This window comes from Vombatus ursinus, unplaced genomic scaffold (genome assembly GCF_900497805.2).
Source record: "Vombatus ursinus unplaced genomic scaffold, bare-nosed wombat genome assembly UNPS02009205.1, whole genome shotgun sequence".
NCBI classification, from domain to species: domain Eukaryota; kingdom Metazoa; phylum Chordata; class Mammalia; order Diprotodontia; family Vombatidae; genus Vombatus; species Vombatus ursinus.
This window is the reverse complement of record NW_020948983.1, coordinates 7,652,781-7,680,082: the sequence shown is the minus strand read 5'-3', so window position 1 is coordinate 7,680,082 and position 27,302 is coordinate 7,652,781. Positions and strand designations below refer to the sequence as shown.

Here is a 27,302-nt window from a genome sequence, read left to right as displayed (position 1 = left end):
AGTCTCTTCTCTTCTAATGGTGTCATGGGAATATGTAAGAGTATGTCCCCTTCTGGATAGCAGGGAATTCTTTTCTTGCTATTTACCTTGCTATTGTTTTAATAAATGTCTTTTACTAATGATTTTACATGTAAAATATCATTGAATGGGAGCTTGGGGAAGAGGTTTTGAAACAATGCTGCCCCAAAGAGTACCTTGAATCCAGATGGAATTTTCACGGGCCAAGTTGAAGACTGTGCATTCTACTAATGCTATATTCATTCCATAAACGCAATAAAATGTTATGTTTCTTTAGTCTAACCACTTCTCTTTCATTCTCTCACCTGCTGTAGATTGGACTCCTGATGACTATGAATACAGTGCTGAATATTATGATCATGAAACAATTATAAGTAATGTGTCTGAGTATCGAGAGTATACTAGTTGGGTCTCTATAGAAAATGGTAAGAAAATCAACTTATTTGGGATGTGATAGATGGGAAAATTGGAAGGAAAGGGAGTAAATGCTTGGATGTCTGTATTCTTTTTGCACTGTCTCTCCTCCCTCTCATCACCAATTATGGCCTCAAAATGGTGGTGTCAAAAGAATTATTTAGACAGTATTATGTTTAGGATTTTTCCTCCTTTGAGGGTTATAGAATCTTAAGACTAGAAGGGACTTTGGAGATTATCTCATCAACATCCTCATTTTTACAGATGAGGAAACTGAGGTCCAGACAAATAAAAGTAGTTGTTCAAGATCACATTTTTAGTTGGTAGTAGAATGAGTGTTAGAACTCACTAGACTTCTCACAAAGTCAGTCATGTTTTTATCTCTTTTCACAGTGTAGGCTCTCATATACAAAACAGGTCACAAGCAGAAGAGTCTGTAATTGCATTGTGGTGAGGACCCAAGAGAAAAGACAGCAGAGAGCATGCCATGATAAATAGAATGCAGGACTTAGCAACAGGACACGAGGTTTTTGAATCCTGCCTCAGACCCATACTAGTTGCTTATTCTTGACAATTATTAACCTTTCAGAATCTCCGTTTCTTTATCCTTAAAATGGAACTAATGATACTTGTATCACCTGACAGGATTGTTGTGAGGAAGGTGTTTTAAAAGTGTGGGTCAGGGCAGCTAGGTGGCGCAGTGGATAGAACAGCGGCCCTGAAGTCAGGAGGACCTGAGTTCAAATCCAGCCTCAGACCAAACACTTGACACTTACTAGCTGTGTGACCCTGGGCAAGTCACTTAACCCCAATTACCTAAAAAAAAATGTGTGAATCATTTATAAGCTCAAGATTGGTTGTTAAGTCTCTTCCAATGGTGCCATGGGAATCTGTAGGAGAGTGTGCCCTTTTGGGTAGGAAGGAATTCTTTTCTTGTTATTTACCTTGCTACCATTTTTAATAAATACATTTTTTCATGATTTTAGAGACCTTAAAGTTAGTAAATAATCTCCTTGCTAATAGGGATTGTTTCATTCTTTGTACATGTATCACCAGCATTTAGCACAGTGCCTGGCACATTTACCTTGCTACTGTTTTAATAAATGCCTTTTATTAATGATTTTATGTGTAAAATATCATTTGGTATATAAGAGAATACATTAGTAAATATCAGTTGCTTGCTTGATTTATCAGCAACCACTGCAAACATTCTCTACTTTCTAAATACTACAGATCCATGCCAGCCCAATCCTTGCAGGCACGGTGGTGACTGTGTTATAAAAGGAGACAGCTTCAAATGTAACTGCCCTGCCCCATTCACTGGGGGAAAATGTCAAACAGGTGAGTGTGTTTTTCTAGATTTTGCTTTTGAATCTCTCACACTGAAAAGGAAACATATACTGCTCCCAGACTCCACCCTTCACCCCCATCCTCAACCTGTTCCCTGGATTATAAAGAAATGGGCCAAACTGGCCTTGGAAGGAGGAGCTAAATTTGCATCTGTACTTATTCCGACAAAGGATTCTGGAGTTAGATGGGACTTTAGAAAGATTCTAGTTGGAGAACTAAGGCTGTGATGGAAGATGTAAGGGGAGGAACATAAGGAAGTGGGAAATGATTCTTCCAAAGTCACACCATGAATTAATAGCAGACCCCAGAAGCAGACAAAGCACTCAACCTGGAGTTGGGAGACCAGGGTCTGAATCCTGGCTCCGCACCTTGCTAGCTGTATGAACATAACTCGATCCTCATTTCCAAGACTGTTTCCTCATCTACAAAATGAGGATGATAACACTTGTGGGAAGTCCCCCATGGTGTTTTTGTAAGGAAAGTATTTTGTAGACTTTAAAGTGCTACAGAAACATGAGCAATTATTACCTGAAACTCTTCTTACTTCAGTGGTTACAGTTCAGGTAATTTTTTAAAATAAATATTTATTCTGAATTTAACATACACCAAATAAAATTGGCATTTCCATTCATACAGTGGAAGAAAAAGAGATTTACATACAAAACTGCAGATTTTATTATATACAACTTACATTTATTTTTAAATCAATAACAAATTCAAACCATAGCTTTCAAAGCTATCCTGTTTCTCTGTGCTTCTTTCTGGCCTTTTTATTCTCTTTTCTGCATTTCTTTTTAAAAAAATGCTTCAATCACTCCCTTTTGTATCTTTTTTTCCTACCCTATGCCAATCTCCTCTTGTCCTTCCACCTCACATCCCATTAGAAAAAAAGAAAATAAAAACAAAGCCCTTTTAACAAACATACATGAACTAGATAATCTTAAAACTCTCCATTCCATAATTATTTATGATATTTGAACCCCTAAATACTACATTTCAGTTAACTCATTGGTGAAGGCACAAATTGACATGCCTATGTCTTCCCTATCCTGAAAAAGCCCTCACTTGATCCTTCCATTCTCATGAACTATCATCCTATATCTCTTCTTCCCTTTGTAGCTAAACTCCTGGAAAAGACAGGCTACAATAAGTGGCCCCCCCTTTCTCTCCTCTTACTCTCTTCTTAACCCCTTACAATCTGGCTTCTGACCTTATCATTCCATCGAAACTGCTCTCTCCAAAGTTACTAATGATTTCCTAGTTACCAAATCTAATGCCCTCGTCACAACCCTCATTGTCCTTGTCCTCTCTGTAGACTTGACACTGCTGACCACTCCCTCTTCTTTGATACTCTCTTCTCTCTAGCTTTTCAAGACACCACTGGTTCTCCTACTCATCTGGCCTCTCCTTCTCTGTCTCCTTTGCTGGATCCTCATCTAGTTCGTGTCTTCTAACCATAACTGTACCCTGGGTTCTGGCCTCGGCTCTCTTCTCCTTCTATATTACTTCACTTGATGATCTCATCAACTCCCAGGGATTTAATTACCATCTCTATGCTTATTGTTCTCAAATCTATTATACTGCCCCAAACTCTCTGCTGACCTCCAATCTCACTTCTCCAACTACCTTCTAGACATTTCAAATCAGATGTCCAGTAGACATCTTAAATTCAGTATTTCTGAAACTTAACTCATTATCTTTCTCCCTAAACCTTCTTCCCTACCTAGAGAATAATAACACCATCTTTCCCAGTCCCTCAAGCTCACAACGTAGGAGTTTTCCTGGACCAACCCTCACTATTTCTCAACCCCCCCAACCAATCTGTTGACAAAGCCTGTCAATTTCACCTTTGCACCATCTCTTATATAGGCCCCCTTCTGTCCTCTGAAACCGCCACCTTTCTGGTACAGGCTTTCATCACCTGTCACCTGGCTTATTGCAAAAGCTGCTGGTGGGTCTGCTTGCCTCAAGTTTCGCCCCCACAGATCTGACCATGTCACCCCCTCCTCAAAAAACTCTAGTAGCCTCCTATATTCTTCAGGATTAAATAGTGCTCTTTTTGGTATTCAAAGTCCATCATAACCTAGCCCCCTCCTACCTTTCCAGTCTTCTTAGATCTTACTCCCAGACAGGTACTCTTCGATCCAAGCATCCTAGCCGCCTGACTGTTCCAAGAAGAAGACATTCATCTCTAATCTCAGGGCATCTTCCCTGGCTGTCCCTCAAGTCTGGAATGCTCTCCCTTCTCCTCTCTGACTACTGACCACCCTGGCTTCCTTTAAGTCCCTACTTAAATCCTACTTTCTACATTAAGCCTTTCCCAATCTGTCTTAAACCTAGTGCCTTCTTTCTGTTAATTATTTCTTATTTATCCTGCATACAGCTTGCTTTGTGTGTGTGTGTGTGTATTTTTTTGCATGTTGTTCCCCTATTAGAGTGTAAGCTCCTTGTGGGCAGGGACTGTCTTTTGCCTCTTTTGTATCCCCAGAGCTTAGCACAGTGCCTGACACATAGTAGATGCTTAATAAATATATAATTTCCTGACTATTTATTGAGAAAATAGCTGGGTGAAGGGGAAAAAAGCCAAACTTGGAGGTTCAAATCTCACATATACAAGTTCATTTCATGCAGAGAATGCTCTCTTCTAAAGCCACAGACTCTACTTAGTTCACTCTGACCACCTCATAAATGAAAGCTGTTATTCCCCAAAGAGATGAAGGAAGGATGGTTTGGGGAAGCCCATCATTTCTACTAGAGCTTCGAGTCAAAGCAAAGGTTGAGTGTTACTGTATTTATAGATAAAGGGCAGCACAGTGAGAAAAATGCACCCAAATCAATGTTATGGTCTTTTTGTTTTTTGTTTTTCCTATTAGATATCAGTTATAGATTTAATTTCCTTTTTTATTTTAAGCTGCTTGAAGGCAGGACCAGGCATTTTTCATTTTTGTATTCCCAATGCTGAGCACAGTGCATGGTACATAGTAGGTGCTTAATAAATACTTATTGAATTGAATTTCTCCCCCTTTCCTACTTATCTGTTGTAGTACAAAACACATGCCAGAGAAATCATTGTGTCAGAGGAGAATGTCTCATTATCCAGACTCCACCCTATTACAAATGTGCCTGTAACCATCCATATTGGGGTCCAAACTGTTCAAAAGGTAAGTCATAGGTGGGAGTAGGGGAGAAAACCTATTTAGGCTGACCTTATATTTAGACGTGGTTGTCACTGTGTATAGAGGGCAAGATCTTTCCTAATATGGCTCCAGCCTACCTTTCCAGACTTATTTTGCATTACTCTTCTTTCAAAGTCTGGCCTTTTTGCTGTTTACTGAACTAAAAAAACATTCACTTTTCAGTCTCTAAGCTTTTAAAAAGGCATTCCCCTATGTCTGAAATATACTTACTTCTGATTCCCAGGATCTCTAGCTTCCTTTAATACATCTCACGTGTCACCTTCTCTAGGAAGTATTTCCATACCTTGAGCCGTTGGGACTCTGTCGCCCTCCCTGAATTACCTTGTTTCTACTTCTCAGTGAGCATGTTGCATCCCCTAATAGAAGACAAACTCCCTGAAGACAGAAACTGTTTTGTTACCATCTTCATATCTCTAACACAGCACCCAGTCAATTGACTCACTTGGAGCAGGTGCTTACTACATGTTTATTATATTATTGAATTGGAGCCGTCTACGGACAGGTCTTGTAGTTATTCAATAGATATTAAACGATAACAGTTGTGAGACAAAGCAAATGGGAATTTGGAAGTCTCCTCTTTCCTGGATGAGCAAGGAAGCAATAGCCTCCAAGGGCCTGGTATTTTAGGTTGTCATTCAATAATATTTCATTAATATTTAATAAGAATCTTCAGGGTATACAATCACCCTATACCTTTTTTTCCCAAAGACATCAGTTCAAAACTCCCTCCCTCCAGGAAACTTGCCTTAATTTTCTTTCCATTTCCCCTGTTTATGTATTCTTTTTGCATGGAAGTATTCATTGTCACTTCCTAAGTGTTCCAAACTCTTGTATTTGGGCACGTGTGGCTATCTCCTCAATTAAACTATAAAAACCCTAAGGGCAGAGTCAATTTCATTAATTTCCTCAGTATCCCTCTCAAGTGTTCAAGACTGTATGTATATAGTAAATGCTCAGTCAGTGATGTTGACTGATTGAATTCCTGACAGTCAACATCCATGTATTAAGTGCTTACTATGAGACAGGCTAAGGGACAAAATGAAAGGTAAAAACATGGTTCCTGACCTCAAGGAACTCACATTCTAATGGGGGAGACAACATGCAAATAATTGTAAACATGCTAGATATAAATTTCATGTAAATGGGAGGCAGTTTCATAGTTGATATACTGGGTAGGAGGAGGAAGAGAGGAAAGAGAGGGAGACCTGGGAAGGCCTCTTACAAAAGTGGTATTTGAACTGAGCCTTGAAGGAGGCCAGGGAAGTGAGGAAGTGAAGGTCACAGGGCAGGGCTTTCCAGTCATAGGGCAAGTGAAAAGGCATGGAATTGGGAGATGGAGTATATGGTATAAGTAACTGTAATAAAGCTAGTGTCACTGGATAATAAATTAGATACTAAAGAATAATAAGCTTGGAAAGGTAGGGAGGGACAGGTTGTGAAGGTGTTTAAAAGTCAAACAAAGGATTTTATATTTGATCTTGAAGGTAATAGGGAGCCAATGGAGTTTATCGAGTAGGGAGGTGACATGGTCAAACCCATACTCTAGGAAAATCATTTGAGCAACTGGAAGATAGAATAGGAAGAGATTTAAAGCAAGGAGAATAACTGAGAAGCTGTTTTCATAGTCCAGGCTAGAGGTGATCAAAGCCTGAACTAGGGTGGTTACCTTGTGAATGGAGAGAAGGAGCTGAAAGATGTTTATGTGAAGGTAGAAATGACAAGACTTGGCAACAGATTGCATGTGTGGGATGTATGTGAATGAGGAGGCAAGGATGACACCCTAGGTTACTGATCTGGATGACTGGAAAGATGGTAGTTCCTTTGGCAAGTAACAGGCAAATTCAGAAAAGGAGGGGATTTGGAGGTGGAAAGATAATGATATTTTGGGAGTATTAAGTTTTAAATATCTATGAAATATCTAATTAGGATGCCCATGAGAGAACTGGAGTTCAAGAAAGAGTCTAGTACTCAGTATATAGACCTGAGAATGGAAATGATAGTTGAATCCATGGGAACCGATGAGATCTTCAAGTGAGATAGTATAGAGAGATCAGAGAAGAGGATCCGGGTCAGACTTTTAGGGGGACACTCACGGAGGATATGAGTATGAATGCTGGTTCTATTCTTCATTGCCTGTGTGATCTTGGGGCTAGAGCTTTATTTACTGAGCTATTTAGCTGTCTAAAGAAAGTCAAAAGACAGCCTCTACTCCCAAGGAACTCAGTCTAATGGGAGAGGCAACATGCAAACAACTATGTACAAACAACCAAATGTAAGTTGGACTGGAGACAATCAACGGAAGGAAGGCACTAGAATTAAGGGGACTCGGGAAAAGTTTCTCATAGAAGATGGATTTGGGGTTAGGAGGGTAACAGAGGAATTGAAGATGGCATATAGGTCACAAGTCTAGGTTGACTGGAAGGTGGTGGTATCCTAGACAGTAATTGGAAAGTTAGGAAAAGGAGAGGCTAAAATGAAGGGGCTAGACTAGGAAGTTTCTAAGGTCACTTCCAACTCTAAATCTTTTCAGTATTTGGCCCTAGCTGGCTCAGTTAATGAAATGAAGCAGGTATGTCCTTTTCCATTTACTCTTAGGTAGGGCCCATGGGTAGAGAACCAAACTATCCTTCCTAACAAAGGTCAACCCCAGAGGGTACTTAAGGGGCAGTTAAAGGGCCTTCTAACCATACTAGAATATCAGAGGTAAGAGTATAAACCATAAGACAATATAGAGATTAGCCAATGTTCTGAGTCAAGAGAAGGAATCTTGTTAGAGAGCACCACCACTTGCTTAAGAGTAGGACCAAAAAAACATAAATTAATATTATATCCCCATAAACTTAAACCCTTCGGCAATAGCCATGCCTCCCCATCCCTTAGAATGAACCACAGCTGCTATTGTAGGCAGCAACAAACATTACGGTGATTTGTCTTTCCTCGTCACTAAAATATATAATCTGGGTGTATAGGCCAGGAGAAACTATCTTCCTTTCAATTCCAAGGCTGTGTATTCTCTTTATGAAGGAACTCATCGACTCCACTTTCCTTTTTGACAGTCTTTCCAGCATGTAGACCAAATCCCTGTAAGAATGGAGGTATCTGCAGAAGGAATAGGAGGAGATCCAAATTTACATGTAGCTGTCCCGAAGGATTCAGAGGAAAATTATGTGAAATAGGTATGATCACTTCCTACATCCAAGACCAAGAGAGCCAAACAACATTCCTGGGAAGCAGCCAGTATGTCTCATTGGTATCTGAGTTTACTTAAAATGTGATCCAGTTCTAGTCCTTAGGGCTTGTAATTCCTTGCAATGTCTGCATCTGCTATTTCTACCTTTTTAGAATAGAAATCACAAATGTGATTGATATCTGATTTGATCAATTCTGTGTAGAGACCAAACTCAACTAGACTTGAATATGATTCTCATCATGTTTACATGATTATTACTTTGGGCCACTAGGGCTCCAGTCATCCTGAACTCATTCATGGCCAGTTCTCCACATATTACAGCTATTTCTAAACCTTGGAGGGAGGATTGGAAATTCAACCCATCTACTTTCTGAGACATTGTCATTGGCACTCAGGGTAGCAAAAATTCACAGGAGAAAAATTACTCCATTGCCACCAGCTGCCTGGCAAATACCCAGCCCCTTCCCCAGGTGAGGGATGAAGGGATGATTGTTTTCCTATATTTGTCTTCTTTCTTGGAGGTCCTGAAGACTGTTACGAAGGCAATGGCTTCAACTACCGAGGGAAAGTCAGCAAGACAATTAACCACAACACTTGTCTTCCCTGGAACTCTCACCTTCTCTTAGATGAGGCTTATAATGTATTTATGGAGGATGCCAAAGTCCATGGTATTGGTGAACACAACTATTGCAGGTAAAAGAGGTTTTATCATCTGTCTCTATGATTAAGAGCTATTATTCTTCTCTACCCTCTTATTCTTATAGTGGATAGCAGCTGGGCCTAGAGTCAGGAAGACCTAAGGTCAAATTTGTTCTGAGACACTAGCTGTGTGATCTTGGGCAAATCCCTTAGCTTCTATTTGCCTCAGTTTCTTCAACTGTCAAATGAGAACAATAATAGCACCTACTACACAGGGTTCTTGTGAAAAATCAAAAGAGACAATGGAAGTATTTAGTAAAGAGCCTGGCACATAGTAGATATTATATAAATGCTTATTATTATTATTATTATTATTATTCTGCCACTCTTTAATTTTCTATAGCATGTTTGTAGGAACTCTCAGAAAGACAGTAGAAATCATGGGGGTGAGCTCCTCATGCTGGCTGAAAAGGGAGAGAGATTGTGATTCCCCTTTCAACAGTCTAGCCTCCTTTTCTCCATCCCATAATGTAAGGGTCTTCTGGTAGAGGTGGGATGATGATACCAGAGGGATTCTGGAGAGGGGATTTATGTACTGGGTTAGGAGTCTGGATTATTTCTATGGTCATCCTCCAACCCTAAGATTCTAGTAACTAAAATAGGAACTAGGCAGATCTGGTCTTGTTCAAAGGGTTGTTTGGCCAGTTCCTATTGGGATGCATTCTTTTCAGGAATCCAGATGGTGACAAAAGCCCTTGGTGCTTCACTCAATTGGACAAGAAAACAGTGATTTGGGAGTCCTGTGATGTCACCTCTTGCTCAACCTCAGGTAAGGCAGGTAGAAGTCTGAATAAATAGACATTTGGTTATGTGTGTATATACATATATACATATATAATATCCAGAGAAGAGGATCTTACAGCAGGAAGAGATCTTAGTGATTGTCTCTTCCAGTTGCATTTTTCCCTCATTAGAGGTCTTTAATCAAAGGGTGGATTCCAGGGATCATAGAATCACCGAATCTCAAAGTTAGAAGGATAGGAGTAATGGATTAATTTTTTATAATTCTTGTTACTTCAAAAATAAAAAAATAAACTATCATTTTAAAGGTATAAGAAAAAAAGTCTCTTGAGATAATCTAGTCAATCAAGCAACAATCACTTAATAAGTGCTTACTATGTGTTAGACAGTGCTGGCACTGGGAATACAAAGAAAGGCAAAAATTTCATATCTGAAGGGAGAGAGACAGACAAGAGACAGAAAAAGAAGAACAGAGAACAAGAAAAAAGAGGAGGAGGAAGAGAAGGAAGAGGAGGAAAAGAAAGAGGAGGAGTAGCTATGGTCAACAAAGCAAAAAAGAGGCTATGATTAGCCGCTCCTCCCTGACCAGTAATCCCCCTACCCCCAAACCCCCTTCATTCCCTGCCTCCCCAAACCCAACCTGGATCCTAGATCCAGGCCGTAAGTCAACAGAGCAGCAGCTGCAGGTGGCAGAGTACATTCCATAGCATTGTCCCAGTGCTATACTGGATCTATGCTGGTTGATTTCATACCCTGAATTCTTCTTGGACGAAAAAAGATGGGACTGGCAGAGGGCAAGTGCTTGTGATGTTATTCAGATTCTGTCTTCACTCTGTTGCCACAGATGTCTTCGAGTTCCCATGGAGGCCCACTGAGCTCATCACTTCAAGTCAAATGTTCAGCACCTGTGGGTTGCCAGAGATAAATGCAAAATTCAAAAGGATCTATGGGGGTTTCAAGAGTACTCCAGGCAAACACCCCTGGCAGGCATCTCTCCAAGTGTCTGTGCCACTTACTATCTCAACGCCCAATGGGCACTTGTGTGGGGGTACACTGATTGAACCCTGTTGGGTTCTCACTGCTGCACACTGTGTAATGTAAGTTCAAGATGTAGGAATGGTCACCTTTCCATAACCAAAAACCAAGAAGGGGTCCAGGGCCCTGAACTTTACCTGCTGGGTGATCATGGGCAAGCAACTTAATTTCTATAGGCCTCAGTTTCCTTATCTGTATAATGGGGGAAATGATGCTTGCATTTTGTACCTCAGAGTGTTGTAAGGAAGATGCTCTGTTAATCTTAAAGCATTGTGGAAATGTTATCATTCAGCAACAGATTTATGGCTTCTTTTTTTAAAATTCTTTTTATTATTATTATTAGGCAATTGGGATTAAGTGACTTGCCCAGGGTCACACAGCTAGTAAATGTCAAGTGTTTGGTCTGAGGCCGAATTTGAACTCAGGTCCTCCTGACTTCAGGGCCGGTGCTCTATCCGTTGTGCCATCTAGCTGCCCCAGATTTATGGCTTCTTGACATACAGGTTTCTTCTCCAAGAAAAAATTCCTTATTGAGGTATATTGGCCTTGCTTGATGGTTTTAAAAACACTTTGCATTAGTTACATCCTTTTGTTCTATTCTGCTGGGTAGAATCCTTAGTAGCCACTGAGGACACATGATTTAGGAAAGAGATCTTCCAAAGCCACTGTAGAAAAGCAGTCTGATCCCCATATCCTGGCATTATTCTAATCAGAGCTCCAAGACTAATCAGTCCCCACCTTATACATTGAGTCCTTTTACATTACTTACTTGACTCAGAATTATAAAAATCGCTCTCAAAAAAGGAGGTTTTACTTTCCCAAAAGGAAACCATCCCAACTCTGGAATTTGATAAAGATCAAGACTGGTCTGTCCTATCCATAGACAGTTGCCAGTGTAATAAAATTTGATGGTGGCACCTCTCCCCAAGAATAGTCGGCCCTTTGCAGAAAGACCCTGTTATTAACTGCATGTGTGTTACCTGGGAATAGAACAGTTTATCACCTGCTGTGGGACTCTTTTATCAAATCAATTAGCCCTTACCTTGTAAATCCCTAAAGATGATGGCAAATTTTAATAATGGAGGAGGATCTAGGAAAGAAAGAGAAAGTTCTGATAGGAAAAAAGGAGAAGGCTATGGGTCTTGAAACTAGGGGGAGATAAAGGATTGCATGGGGAGAATGGCACCAAGGACAACTTTGGTTGGTTGGGAATGTCAGTACACTGGGACATTGCTGCATTCAGGAATACACAAACTCCAACTAGAAAATCCTCCAACTCAGATACATGGGAGGTAGCATGATATACTGGAGTAAAAGAACTGAGTCTGAATCCTGGTTTTGCCACTTATTCCTCATATAACTGAACAATTTGCCTAACCCCGTCTGGTTTTCCAAATAACAAATATTATATGTAACATATACATAACAAATGTTTAACCTTCTATCCTCTTTCTAATGTTGCTCTTACAGGTTAAAAGCCAAAGAAGTACGGGTTGTTCTTGGTAAACAAGACCTGATGAAGTCTGAACCCCATGAGCAGAAATTTAAGGTGGAGAAGATACTTGTCCACCCAGATTACCAAGATGACGATGAAATTCCTTATAATGATATTGGCAAGTGTCTTTTATTATGGGTCATTCCTGGGCATATTTTCCTGGGTGCTTGGATCTAGAAGATTTTAGAAGGCTCTTACCAATTGTAAACATTGTAAAGTCTATAAATTTCTATTCCACATTTATTCCAATGCTTTTTAGCTCTTAGGGAACCTTTATAAAGTGATGCCTATGTTCTTAAGGGTTTCTTTTTTTGGGGGGGGTGGGGAAGGGGGATTTAGCCCATGATTTTATTGTTTTAAGCAACTCCCAGTGAGGAAGCAACCTGTATCAATGCAGATCAATCCCTGGGAGATGCAGATCTTTACCCATCCATGCATTTATTTACTCTGCTTTATCCAGAATGAAAAAGAGTGATATGGTGTTCTTACTCACTGGTCACTACCCCCAAAAACAGATCCTACCCTCCCATGGGTCCTGGCTGCAGTCTTGAGGTGATCTGATCTGGGGACCAGGGAATGAGACAAAATTTTCCCAGTGGTACCTGGGCAGCAGCTGAAGTTAATTTATATTTTAGCTGCCCTGAGGTTCCAACACCAGGCTTCCTCACTTCATTCTATAGGGGGTTTGGGAGCTTACTCGGGTGCCAGGTACAGGAGAGGGGAGTATTGGAGGATAAAGATAGTTTGATTGTATTGAAGATAAACCTCAAAATTAGCTATCACAGCGAGACTAGGGTGCAGCCAGTCTTCCCACCTACCATTCAGTTGATTTTAGGGTAAAATTTGTCTTTGGGCATGAACTCTTAGTTCTCTGCTCTGGAACTCTCTGAAACTTTAGGCCTCAGGTGATCTGAAATTAACTTATGCTAAAGTGGTAATGACTGATACGAATTAGGCTAAACAAATAATACCAGCACTAAGATATTTCAGGCCTCAACCAAATAGGTGGAAAAAATATATGGAAAGCATTATATCTTGAGGACTTTTTAAAATCAAATTGCATATTCAATCATCTGCTAAACGAGGGTTTCCCTGACACTTCTGATTCTACACACTGGCAGAGTGTAATTGTGAAAAGGGTATTGAACTTAGAAACAGCAGAGACCGAGGTTTGAATTCCGTCTGATTATCACTTAATCTCTCTGAGTGACTATAAAATGGTATGAAAACATGAGTTGTAAGAACCAAATGAGATAATGTATCATAAAACACTATAGCGATGTTTGTTGTTATTATGTCCCTATTATTCCTCACAAAATCATCAACAAACATATGAATGAAGCAACTCCGTACTTCTTAGGATTGACTATAGACAGACATGGACAATAAAATTCAGATATTTCTACCCACCTCTCTTTCCTAACAGGCTGAAATGGACAAATCTCTGACCAACAAGGTTCCGTAGCAGCTTATCATTTCTTCCTTTCTTTGTTGTCTAGCTTTGCTCAAATTAAAGCCGGTGAATGGCCACTGTGCTCTGGAATCTAAGTATGTAAAGACGGCATGCATAGCTGAGGTACCATTTCCTTCTCAGACAGAATGCTACATTTCTGGGTGGGGAGTTACATCAACAGGTAAGGTTCTCAATGAATAAACGCTGTTTCTCCCTGCTAAGTCCACATGCTCGCAGTTCAATTAAACAAGTGTTCTCGGGGACAAAACGTTAAGCCTTAAAAGATAGAATCTCTCATCCAAAAATTGAAATGAAAATATTGATACTCAAAGAGATTGTTAGTTTTCAAACAAGCTATTCCTCTCTTCTGCCCAAACTTAGTCTATGTTTCAAAATGAGGGCACTGTTCTCATGGTACTGTGGATCCATCTGTTTTCCAGAACAAAGGGGTCTTGAGTATCATTTCAGTTACTTGACAAGAACTAAAAATTGGATTGTTTTCAGACATAGTTTATATTTTAGGTATGTAGTGAAAATTGATTTCCTGCCTCTCTTCTCCCCCTCCATCTCTTCCTTATTTAACTGAAATGGAAATAGGTTTAAATGGATCAATGAATAACAATAAAACATATGTATAATTTGCAGGTTAACCACTATGATTGACCAAGAGGGAGTTCTATTTAACTGACTTAATGGTTAATTCAGTGCTAACCAGAAAACCATTTTTGTTTCATAAATATTTCTCAATTTTAAAAAAAAGCAACTTTCCTGCCTTATTACATTCAGGGCTATAAGTGGCAGAGAGCCAGATTTTAGCTTAAGGTAAGAGACAACTTCCTAACATTTTTTGTCGTTGTGTAGTCATTTCAATTGTGTCCAACTCTTCCAGACTCCATTTGGGTTCTGGGGAGAGATACTGGAGTGGTTTACCATTTCCTTCTCCAGCTCATTTTACAGACGAGCAAGCTGAGGCAAACAAGGTTAAGTGACTTGTTCAGGGTCACACAGCTACTAAGTGTCTGAGGTCAGATTTGGACTCATGAAGATGAGTCTTCCTGACTCCAGGCCTGGTATTCTATCCACTTTGCCACTTAGCTATCCACATACCATTTATAGCTATGCAAAAGTAAGATTAGGGGAGGAGTGGGTTCTCTCTTACTGGAGGTCTTTAAACAAAGACTGGATAACCACTTGTTGGATATTTTTGCAAAGAGAATTTTCTGCCAGGTGATATACTTGACTAGCTATGTCTGAAATGTTGTCATTCTGAAATTTTGTGGAGGTGGAAGGTATAGGTTATAGGTCTGTATTTACCCAAGGATATGTTAGAAGGCTTGTTGGTTTTTAATAGGCTCCTCGTATCTTCCTGTGTTAATGATGTTTTGCTTTCTTCTAAAAGTAGAAAACGAAACCATCTATTTTCTAAACCTCAAACTACTATGCGGCAAGGAACTGTGTTATTTTAATTTATATCAACAAATATTCTTTAAATGAAAAAGTGAATGGGTAATATACAATTCTAGTTTGCCAGAGTCTGGTTAAATGTTATTACAGTATAATGGGTGGAAAATTAGCCTAAAGGTAGGTAGGTGGAATAGTGGTTAGGATGAAGGGCCTAGAGTCAAGAAAACCTGAGTTCAAATTCAGTCTCAAATTCAGTAACTATCTGTGGGACCCTGGGTAAGTTACTTAACTTCTAACTGCCTCAGTTTCCTCAACTGTTAGAAAAGGATAATCATAGTACTTACCTCGCAGGGTGTTGTTGCAAGGATCAAATGAAATAATATTTGTAAAGCACTTAGCATTGTGCCTCGAACATAGCAGGTACTTAATAAATGCTTATTTCCTTCCTTTCTTCCTTCCCCCTTCCTTAGAATCAGGAAATCCACATTCTTGTGTGTTACTTTGTGTTAATCATTTGGAACATTCTAAATGTCAGTTTCCTAATCTATAAAAATGTATACAAAATGTAGACCAACTGACACTGGGTTATAAACTACCTGAAAATTTTAGCAAAATAAATTGGTGTCTTATTAGCTAGTATGCAACAGTGAGTGGTCCAACAGGGCCCAATCTGCCTGCCACTGTGCATCAGATGTCATGCTAAACAGACTTGGATCAATTTATAATTATAATTAAAGCTGAATGTAATTAAGTATATAATTAAGTTCACACAGTTCACATGTATTTAAAATTTTTATCATATGGCCCACTATTAAAAAAAAAAACTTGGATACCACTGCACTAGGTAATTAATGAAAGAGCATTTATTAAGTGTCTACTATGTTCTAGGCAGGGCAGCTAGGTATGAAATGGATAGAACACTGGACTTGGAAGCAGGAAGACTTAGCTTCATGAGTTCAAATCTAGCCTTACATACTTACTAGCTTTGTGACTCTGGATAAGTCACTTAACCCTGTTTGCCTCAGTTTCCTCATCTGTAAAATGAGCTGGAGAAGGAAATGACAAACCACTCTGGTATCTCGCCCAAGAAAACCCCAGATGGGGTCACAAAGAGTCAGACATGACTGAAACGACTGAACAACAACAACAAATGTTCCAGGCAAAAAGAAGCAACAAACGGTCCCTTCCTTAGGAAGCTCACAACCTAATGAACTAGATGACCTCTAAGGTACCATTCAGCTGTGCGATGCTCTGTCTAAATGAGCCTTTACTACAATGTAGTTGAAATATGCAGTGTTTCAATAGTGATACAAATTTATTTGACCTCCCCAAATCATAAAATTTTAATTGATAATAATAATATCAATAAGAAATAATATTTATAGAGCCCTCTAAGTTTTGCTAAGTGCTCTATAAATATTTTCTTGGCAACCTTAAGAAAATAAGAAATGTTGGAGAATCTATGGGAAGGCAGGCACATTAATGTACTGTTAGGAGTTGTGAATTGGTTCAACCATTCTGAAAAGCAATTTGGAATCATGTCCCAAAAGTCACTGATTTGTGCATACCCTCTGACCCAGCTGTTTGCCTATTAGTGGTATCAAAACCCAATGAGAAAAAAAGAAAGAGGAAAAGACCCTGCATGAACAAAAAAAATTTAGAACAGCTATGTGTGGGTAGGTGGGGGGCAGGAAGAAGGGGGTGGTGATAGAGAATTGGAAACCTAGTGGGTGTCCATGAATTGGGAATGGCTGAACAAATTATAGAATATTAATGAAATGGAATACCAATATGCTGTAAAAATGATTGAAAGGATGGTTTCAGAGAAACCTGGGAAGACTTGTATGACTTGATGCAGAGTGAAGTGAGCAGAACCTAGAAAATAATTTATACAACATTGTAAAGACAAACAACTTTTACGACTTAAGAATTCTGATTAATGCAATAACCAACCCCAATTCTAGAGGACCAGTAATGAAGCATGCTACCCACCTCTGGACAGCTGATGAATTCAGTGTATGGAATAAAATACATATATATATATATATATATATATATATATATATTTTGAATGTGACCAATGCCAGATTTTGTTTTGCTTGACAAAGTATATTTGTCACAAGAGTTCTGGTTTTCTTTCTCGCCTGAGTAGGGGACAGAACGAATTTTTGTTAAATGAAGAAAAATTTTTATTTAATTTTTTTAGCTTAAGAAGAGCCCTTAAAGGCCATTTAATCTAGTTCTCTCATTTTATAGATGAGAAAATTGAAGCCTAGAGGTGAAATGATTTGCCTAAGGTCACATAGATAGCAAATGGCAGAGTCAGATATTGAACCTAAGTGTTCTAATTCCTAATTCAGCATCCTTTCTACTTCATCTTTCTGAATATGATTGATCTCAACAATGATTATTTGGCACTTTTTATCCAGAGACCGATAATACAAGCCAATGAAAATGTGAACTGGTTTCCATATTTTGACAAGAAAATTATGACTCTGGAAAGTTGATAATCTGATTTATTTGAGGGGCAGTGGTGAGTGGAGCTATTTATCTTGAGGAGAGTTTCATGAATAAAGTGTTTGATGAGGAATCAGGAAGACCTAAATCCAATTCTGCCTCTGACATTTACTAACTGTGTGACTTTGGACAAGCCCTCTGTCAGTCCCAGGTGATTAATTCCCTAAGACTTATCTACTAAGTAATAGAGGGTTTGCTTTCTGCTTTATACTGGAGGGAGTTTCTGGACTAGTGAAATTACAGATTCTTGAAATATTAACATATTGACTTAGCTTGATAGCATGTCTAACAGCCTCCAGAAGTCTTGCTGATTCTTGGAAAATTCTCCCTTTATACCTAAATTTTGTGACTTCTTCCAATAACCTTAATAGTAGTAAGATTTTCCATATTTCATCAAAAATAATATTTGTCCTTTATTCTCATGTAGGAAAAGCATCTCGTCATCTCCTGGATGCTAAAGTCCAACTGATCGCCAAATCTCGTTGTAATGCTCCGAACCAGTATAACAATTTGATCGATGATACCATGATTTGTGCAGGCAGACAGGGGATGGACTCCTGCCAAGTATGTTACATTTCATTTATCCAATTTAGTTGGGAGGGATTGGGAGGGTGTCTTTTATTAAATTTTGTAGTACTATAGATAGAATGGGCAGCTAGGTGGCAGGATATATGAGTGCCAAACCTGGAGTCAAGAAGACTTGAGTTCAAATCCAGCCTCAGACACACACTAGCTGTGTGACCCTGGGTAAGTCACTTAATCCTGTCTGCCTCAGTTCCACATCTGTGAAAGGAGCTGGAGAAGGAAATGGCAAATCACTCTGGTATCTTTGCCAAGAAAATCCCAAATGGGGTCACATAGAGTCGGGCATGACTGAAACAACTGAGCAACAACAGATACAATGAATTCCATAAAACCCTTGCATTGAAGGATGGGATGGTGATTATCCTCATAGGCTAAGCATGTCATTTCAGTTTATAATCTTTGTGTTTCAAGAACATTTGAACACTTTCAAGAATCATTTGAACAATAGTATATCAGAATCCATGTAATGACAAGTTATGGAATAAACAAGCAATACTGCTTGGAGTTAATGACACTGTTTATGTCATTGTTATAAGTCCCATGAAAATCCACAGGTCTCAGTGTATACCAAGCCCTGGGCTGAGAGTTAGAGGGGTACTAATATACTATGTGACCATAAGCATATCATCTGCATTCCTAAATCACAGTTTCTCCCTATGTACGATAAAGGGGTTGGACTAGATTATATCTAAATAGTAATGGAAAGTTTGCAAAGCACTTTAGGTACAATATTTGAGGCAGAATTTGAACTGAGCACTACCTAATTCCAAGCCCAGCATCCTATTTTATTAAGGCACATTTCCTTTTAACATTCTATGGCTCTAATTTGCCCTGACAATTATTGTTTGCATATGTATGGGTAGCTAACTTTGAATTATTTGTGTTCAGAATCACTTCTAATTGCCACATTTCCTGAATGGGGTAGGGGGAGATGAGGCTTCATTAATAAAACTGTGCTGTGACTCAAGGAAAGGGCAACGGTCAGTGCAACTTATGTTTAAAAAAAAATAAAATAAAAGGACCTGGGAGTCACATGTATAAAATTAGCCTATAAACACCTTCCCCAATCTCTTGCCCTCATATTCCTCAGACAATCCTTGAGAGTTGTTATTATCTTTTATAGGTTTCCCTGAATGCCAGTTTTAACCCAATTTCATCTGAATATAGTCATTTTCCTTCTCTAGGTTTCAGTTTCTTGGTGGGGGGGATAAAAGGGAGGTGTGGGGATAGTGCAATTTGCCCTCAACTCTGTATCTCTACCACTCCACCCTGACACAGTCATCAGCCATGAGCTTTAAATCCTAAAATCACCTTGCCCATGTTAAAGGGGAGAGAAGAGATAATTCAACATCATAGATATTCCACAAACTTCATCATACCCATTAAAATCAATACTTTTCCCTATCAAATTCATAATCAGGCTTCCCCTCTATAGGTAAGCTAAGTTAAAATTCTATGCCCTTCCTCTGTCCCTTTCATCTGGGGAAGAGATCTGTGAATATTATCACTCATTTCTGGTAATTCTCTTGGATACTGCCAGGAAAAAAAAAGAAAACAGAAAGCATGGATAAGAGTTACAAAGTCTTGGGCAAGAAATGGAAGACCTTAGAAGGACAGGTGATATTTTCATCACTATTGCAACTGAAGTGAAGGACTTCAGAAGAGAAAAGCAAATTTGGGAACTAAAAATCTTGTTAAGATAATATCTAAGAGCAAGATTTGTATTTCTGAGCCATTACTTAAAATATAGGAATGAGAATTCCCTTGGTAGGGATGGAGTGCATGTAACAAGGGCTGGTCAGTTTTTTGTTTTTTGTTTAATATATTTGCCTGAAGTCAAGGAATGAAATGCAATTAGGAAACTTTAGTTATCTAGATACTTTATAGATCTTTTTATTTCTTGCAAAAACAAAGAAGCTAATAATTTCTTGGCTTCTGCTAGTGATATTTTCATGGTTCAAAAGGTAGAGGAAACAATTAATGGAACTGTTGTTCTAAACCTATTCTGGTGAACAAAGAAAATTAGCTTCTGGGGAGGAAACCCAGAACTTTGGGTGGAAGTGACATATCCATCTTAGAATTTGTGATGGAAAAAAAGAGGAAGCACACCCAGTAAACTGACAAAAAGGATAGAGCTGGGAATTGTTCCAACCATTGTGGAAAACTATTTATAATTATGCAGGCGGAAAGGTGACTAAAATTTCCATATGTTTTGACCCAGAGAATCTACTGCTAGGCATATACCCCAAGAAGGTCAAAGACAGAATGAACTATGCCATATAAAACCAAATATTCAAGGCAACATCTAATGCGGTAGTAAAGAAATGGAAACAAAGTGGGTGTCCACTGATTGAGGAATGATTAAACCAATGTGTTACAGGTTACAATATAAGTAATTGTATATTGCTGCACTGAAAAAAAATGATAAATATGAATTCAAGAAAACCTGAAAAGACATAAGAACTGAATCCAGGAAAAATAATATACACAATTATGTGAGCCAAAAGAACAATGAAATGAAACAGAATATGTATAATTTTAATGACCAAACTTGGTCTGAGAGGAGATGAAAAAAATGTCCCACTCCTTTCACTAGAGAGAGATGAGGGACTGTGGGTATAAAATGTCACCATGCTGTCAGTCATGGATAATGTGTTGGTTAATGGTGCTTTCCTCACATCAACTTTGTGAGGTAGATTGTGCAAGTACTATTATTTCCAGGTCAGAAGTGAGGAAACTGAAGGTCAGAAAAGTAAAATTTTGCCCTAGACATGAATAAGTAGTGAAGTAGAAAATTCAACCAAAGTCAAGTGCTCTTTCTATTTTTACCATATTAGCCCTAATTATATCAATATCTCTTCCTTGTATTTACATAAGGATTTTTCCTGTCCTGTTGCTATGCTGTGTATAGTATGAGGCTCTAGAAAATTGATGCTAATGACCAAAGTGGAGTTTTTAGATCATCCATGATTTTGAATCATCCGTTACATCCCTATCCCCTATTGCCACAAACAGGATGGCCTCATGAAGCTACCAACCCACAGGGATAGTTAAGAAGCCTTGACTGTGGTTGGGTCTGAGGCAAAGGAAGTAGGGAATGGGCCATGGGTAGGGATCAGAACCCAGGCGATAATATATAGTGTTTCTTTGCTCCTATCCTAGGACTGAGAGGAATCACTACTCGTTCCCTTCCTCTTACCTTTGGCATCACCTTCATGGCAGAGCACACCCCCACAAACAATTCTGTTTTTACTACAAGGCTAACTGTCTTATTTTCCTCTAGGGTGATTCTGGTGGCCCTTTAACCTGTGAAAGGGATGGTAAATATTACCTCTATGGGATTGTGAGCTGGGGCTTTAAATGTGGAAAGAAACCAGGAGTCTACACTCTAGTGACCAAGTACCACAACTGGATCAAAGACACCATTCGAGAAGAATCTGGATCATAGTAGATGGTGCCTAAGCTAGCAGCTGATAAAGGCACAAGTTACAACACCTTTATCTCTATCCTCCTCTTCATCACAGTATTGCCTTGTTGGATGAAACTAACAAGGAAGGTCCACTCCCAAGAAGCAAACAATCAGAGAGGAAGAAAGAGCATTGGATTGATCAAGATTAGTCGAGAAACCGACTTTCTAGGCCTGACTCTTCCACTAACTAGTTGTGTTGGTCTTGGGCAAATCACTTCCTTTCTCTGGGCCTTGGTTTCTTCATTTGCACAATCTGGGGGGGGGGGGTTGGATTGTGTGGTCTCCAAAGTCCCTTCTAGTTATAGCCATGCAATTTAAAGAGTTCCACTGTGGCTGAACAGAAATCATCTCCAATTATACTGTGCTTGTCTTGTCCTCCATGACCCTAGCCAGCATTTTCACAGTAACTCTCCCTGCCCTCTTATTTTCTGTCATTTCTAAGGGAATCATGGAAGGGGACCCTAAGTTCTTCAGGATTTTTTCTTTAGTTCATATGTCTTTGTAGTCTAGAAAGCATCATTCCTGAAGCATAGGTCCAGCCCAAGAACAGTCACAACACAGACCCTTACAGAATGGAGAAGAGTGACCCAGGTCATGTTTGAACATTTTTATTCAGCACCACACATGGATGAGGAGCTAGACAGAACCAACATTCAATATAGGCTATTAAAATATTGAATTGAAAATATAAAGATCTACATTTCATTTCATGGTGACACCGTGTTCAAAAATGTTTAAAAAAAAAAAAGACACCCTAGTAATACTGCTGATTTTCAGAAATGGTGAGGAGGGGATGGGCACTGTCATGCACCTTAGGCAGCCCTCCAAACCTCACGAATCTAAAATGTCCCTTTTGGAGGGATCTGAGGGATGGGGGGATGGGGGCTACTTCTATATCCAATTTCCTTGTCAAACACTCTGCATGCAGGCTGCTCATTTACAAGCTGATGGGCCTTCTTCCGTTTTACATGCAAAATCTCAGTAGCATCTGGGTTCACATTCCCCTGGTTATTGTCCTCCTCCCCTGAGGGATCAGTCCTTGCCTGTGGAAAAGAAAAGACCCCAAAGCCCTCCTAAGAAGAGTCTAAGATGCCGCAGGAGCATCTATAACTTTCACTGCTTCCCCCTTTCCTATGTCCCTCCTCTCCCCTCTCCCCTCTCCACTCCACCTCCTTCCCCCCCCCAAAAAACCTGAAAAACAAAAAAACAAAAACCCTTAAGGCAAGAGAAGGGAGAAGGAAAATCCAGCGTCTCATTTGGACAAAGTCTCTTTACTCTGAAGAAGGCAGAGCTCAAAACAAAAGCCATTGCAGTGGCAGAGTCCCTGACCCTTTCAACCAACATAGATGCGCAAGTGGAAGAAGGGGAGACTCAGGCTGCAGGTGCTCAGTATTGATGGGGTGCCGCCCAGTTTTCCTCTTGAGGACAACATGAGAGGCGCCCTGTGGGAGGCTGAAGCTGTGGTTCCTATGCCCAGTCACCTCAGACCCAGGAAAATAGGCACCTTATTGGCGCGGTGCTTCGTGTTTCTTGAGTGACTGCCCAAAATAAACCGAAGAGGAAACCAGAAGCAATTTGCGGTTTTGCAGCTGCCCCACAGGCTGAGGCAAGTTTGAGTCAAAATACTTACATGGGGACCCTGAAATCTTGAGCCCCGGGCATTGGCCAGTTCAGCTGCTCTTCTAGCCATTTCCACTTTATAGGAGCCTGGAGGAGTCCAGCCAATGCCTCTAGTCAAGTTCAAGTCAGATTTATACTTGACCTGGATTGGGGGTGGGGTGGGGGGGCAGAGTGGAGAAAGAAAAACATCACTGGGGTTTGGGTGATTTTAATGGGTTAGACAGTATATAAAAAAGCAGCTGGGAGTCAAGAATTTTCTTTTTTTGCCAGTGAAGGATGTCATTTTGAATGAAAAGATCCCTCATGTCCAAAGTATAACATACTGATCTACAGGTTCCTCATAGTACTCATCCTTCCCTCTTTCCTTTAGGGGAATTAACTGTAATAGGGGACAGCGAGAAAGGACATTGGGTTGGAAGTAAGGAGACCTAAGTTCTAATATTGCCTCTGTCATAGAACTGAATACTTCTATTCTAGCCATTACTAGTCATAGAATTTTGGGCAATGGCTTTCCCATTTGGGGACTTGATTTCTCCCTCTGTAAAATAAGGGTGGCTGGCCTGAATGAGCGCTAAAATTCCTTTCAGTGATCATACTCTATATCAGATGTTCATATCCTGGGGTCCACGGATTCCCAAAGAGTTTGTAAATAGATTTCAGGAGGACCATGAACTTGGATGGGGAAAAAAGTATATTTTATTTTCCTTAAACTTTGATTTCCTTTGTAATAGTGTGTATTTCATTTTATGCATTTAAAAATGTTATTCTGAGAAAGGGATCCACAGGCTTCACCAGAGGGGTCCATGACACAAAAAACAGGTAAAAATCCTTTTTCTATATGTTTATACGTCAGCTCAAGTTTCACACTGCCCAGCATCCAGTAGTTAATATACAGAACTATACTCCATGTAATGTTCCCCTGAAGCATGTCATTTCTTATTAACAGCATTAAAACATTGGAAACCAACCCCAGTAAAACAACTATAAACTGTGGTTGAAATGTGGTCCATTGGAATATTTTTTAAGCCCTGCTATAAAGCCAGTCAGTTGATCACCCATTTATAGCATAATCTTGTTCATGAAAGAATAATCAGAGCTGACATTGATAGTAGTAGTGCCTGAAGATTTCTATTGACCCTAGAGTCAGAGGAAGTGGGTTCTAATCCTGTCCCAGGCACTTACTCCCTATGTAATTTTGGGCAAATAATTTCATTTCCTTGAACCTCAGTTTCCTCCTCTGTAAAATGAGCTTAGACTAAATGGTTTCTAAGGCCCCTTCCAGCTCGAGACCTAGGACTCCACACCAGCTCATCTGACCCCTCAACAACCATGTTGTAAAGTAACGGCTATTACTAGCCTCATTTTACACATATGGAAAGTGAGAGAGATTGTCACGTGTCCAGGGTCATCCAACAATTAGTAAATGTCAGAGATAGGTTTTGAACCCAAGCCTTCCTGATACCCAGTCCAGCGCTCTATCCACAAGTACACTTACGCTGGCCCCCTACCCCCACCCTAATGCTGCTTCAGCTGGTGCCTTGTTGGTGAAGAATGAGTGAAAGAAGTTAGAAATTCCTCTGTTACTTTTGGATTTTGGAGATTATGAAAAGAGCGAAAGGGTATGAGAGGGCTGAGAGAAGCCTGTAGTCACAGACTCACATCACTTTGCAGTTTGTGGGCCCTCTGGGCATGCTTCAGGTTGAGTTGCTCTGGGTCACAGGTGTACTGGTGCAAGTGCTGTCTGTAGTTGACATCACTGGCCAGCTCCTGGCTCTTCTTGGCGTGGATAAACCCAGGCTGGTCCATCCGGCTCTGGAACCGGGGCCTACTCTGGATGAATTCCCTTTTGTACTCATTGTCGCTCTGGAGTTTACCCATGGTGAGGAAGTGCTTTGTCCTTGGGTCATCATCCACGCTGCGGTAGCCGATCTGGAGGCCCCGATCCCTCAGGAAGGCCTCTTTGTACCTGAACTATAGGAAAGAAGGGGAGAGCTCACTGTTCGTTCATAGGCACTCAGGTTTCCTTCGGTGACACCCTTATCTGCCAGACCACCTCAGTGGATTCCAAATCACTATGATACATGGTAGCAAGGCAGAGAGAGAGAGAGAGTTATATAGATAGAGATATCCAGATATATATGTATATAGAGAGAGACATATAGATATACAAATATGGATACAGTTATAGAGATACATATCTGTATATCTATCAATACATATCTATATATATACACAGATGTAGATATATAGATATAGACACACACACATATATATACCTATATCTCTACATGTATAGAAATATGTATAGATCACATATATAAATATAGATACAGATAGAAGAGAGGGTAGAGTGCTGGGCCTGGAGTCAAGAAGAGCTAAGTTCAAACTTGGCCTCCAAGACTTACTACACATGTGACCCCAGGCAAGTCACTTAACTCTGTTTACTCTGTTTTAGGTAACCTCTATTTACCTCAGTTTCCTCAATCGCAAAATGGGGATAATAACAGCACCTACCTTGCAGGGTGGTTGTAAGAACCAAATAAATAAGATAATATTTATTTTTAAAAAGTGCTTGTCGGTACAGCTAGGTGGCACAGTGAATAAAGCACTGGCCCTGGAGTCAGGAGGACCTGAGTTCAAATCTGGCTCAGACACTTGACACTTACTAGCCGTGTGACCCTGGGCAAGTCACTTAACCCCATTGCCTAGCCAAAAAAAAAAAAAAAAAAAAGGTGTTTATCACAGTGCCTGGCTCATAGCAGTGCTAAATAAAATGCTTATTCCTTTCTATATAAGACTCCAGAAGGAAGAGCTTTTCCCAGTACAGCTTTAAATGATCTAACCCACGGAGTTCCCTTCGAAGGAGGCTTTTTTTTTGGTAAAAAGTTCATGATTTAGCTTCTTGTTAATTGGTTCTTTTAAGAATGTACTTTTTTTTTTTTACTACATCCCTTCCAAACCACTCCTGGCTAAGGTCTAGAACAGTTTCCACTGAGATATATAACTAGGGAGCAAGTGGGAACTATTTTCTGTGAGTCCCAGCTGCCTGTTTCCAAATCACAGTAAAGCTACATAGTCGGAGACAGTGGGTGCAGAGGGAGAGGCTTGGGCTGGGGTTCCTCACATCACTGGCAATCTCTCGAGAGGCTCTGGCAGTCTGGAAAGGGATGGCATCCAGCCTGAAGTCATAGCCAGCTGCTCGGATCTGTTCCCAAGAGGTCTTATATGTTTTCTAAGGTTAGGAAAGAAAAAGAGAGAGAGAGAGAGAGAGAGAAAAAGTTGTTTTAAGTGCCACATAAATTTATCTCAAGTACTAAATGCCTTCCTTGTGGTTACTTTAAACAGGACCCTTTAAACACAGACAACAGTAGTAATCACTGCTTCATTCTGAGAATTTGTTCACTCCTGAAGTCATTCATTCAGCAAATACTCATTGAGCAGCCACTCTGTGGAAAACATTTTGAAGTTCTCCTTGATAATCTGTAAAACTTTGCAATCAGCATTTATATATTATTATTATTATTATTATTATCATTCCATAGTTTATAAAGGTCTTTCACATTTGACCTATAAAATAACTCTGTTGTGAGATGCCACAAATATTACTCTCCCCCTTTTACAGATGAAAAAAAACTGAGGCTCAGAGATGTGAATTTATTTGCCCAAGTTTTAGTTAGAAATAGAACCTAGGTCTCCCAGCTCTTAGCCTGGCTTCATCACCCATAACACCCCTCCATGTGGTCTTTTGACATAGCCTCTTGGGCTTTGTGGCCTCTGAACATTAGAATGAAAATTTTCAAGGCAAGAAAAAAACCCGACTCTTCAAACCTTTCCAACATCTTGGTCCTAATGTCCCAGCATATGTATTTTCATTAGCTCCTCTGGCTTTATGGGAACCTATTCAGCTTGACTTTGATGCCATACAATTCATTTTTGTTCTGAGGTGCCCTAAATCTAGTTTCCACCCCTGGTGCCAACATCTAGGCAAGAGCCTTCACTTGCATTTAATATACTGTCAAAAACCCTGGTTGAGTATGTGCCCCATGCATTTAATGTCTTCCTCTATCAGTGTCCTCTTTCATTCTTTCCCTTTCAAGTTGTACTTACACACCCCC

At 39.8% G+C, this 27,302-nt stretch overlaps 2 protein-coding genes across 2 annotated transcripts in view; one reads left to right on the top strand and one right to left on the bottom strand.

Moving 5' to 3' along the window:
- HABP2 (hyaluronan binding protein 2) overlaps window positions 1–22,255 on the top strand; it is a 55,492-nt gene extending 33,237 nt beyond the window's left edge. Inside the window, exons 3-13 of the mRNA XM_027852167.1 lie at window positions 333–443; window positions 1,666–1,773; window positions 4,827–4,943; window positions 8,036–8,155; window positions 8,691–8,862; window positions 9,540–9,637; window positions 10,454–10,706; window positions 12,115–12,257; window positions 13,639–13,773; window positions 17,941–18,077; window positions 21,382–22,255. Coding sequence (XP_027707968.1) covers window positions 333–443; window positions 1,666–1,773; window positions 4,827–4,943; window positions 8,036–8,155; window positions 8,691–8,862; window positions 9,540–9,637; window positions 10,454–10,706; window positions 12,115–12,257; window positions 13,639–13,773; window positions 17,941–18,077; window positions 21,382–21,546 — 1,559 coding nt within the window. The 3' untranslated portion in view covers window positions 21,547–22,255. The remainder of the gene's footprint in view (window positions 1–332; window positions 444–1,665; window positions 1,774–4,826; window positions 4,944–8,035; window positions 8,156–8,690; window positions 8,863–9,539; window positions 9,638–10,453; window positions 10,707–12,114; window positions 12,258–13,638; window positions 13,774–17,940; window positions 18,078–21,381) is intronic.
- A 36-nt stretch (window positions 22,256–22,291) lies between these two features.
- Window positions 22,292–27,302, bottom strand: part of NRAP (nebulin related anchoring protein) — an 84,177-nt gene continuing 79,166 nt past the window's right edge. The window contains exons 38-41 of the mRNA XM_027852166.1: window positions 26,312–26,419; window positions 24,847–25,158; window positions 23,198–23,329; window positions 22,292–22,610 (exon numbers count right to left, since the gene is read on the bottom strand). Of these exons, the coding sequence (XP_027707967.1) occupies window positions 22,407–22,610; window positions 23,198–23,329; window positions 24,847–25,158; window positions 26,312–26,419 (756 nt within the window). The 3' untranslated portion in view covers window positions 22,292–22,406. The remainder of the gene's footprint in view (window positions 22,611–23,197; window positions 23,330–24,846; window positions 25,159–26,311; window positions 26,420–27,302) is intronic.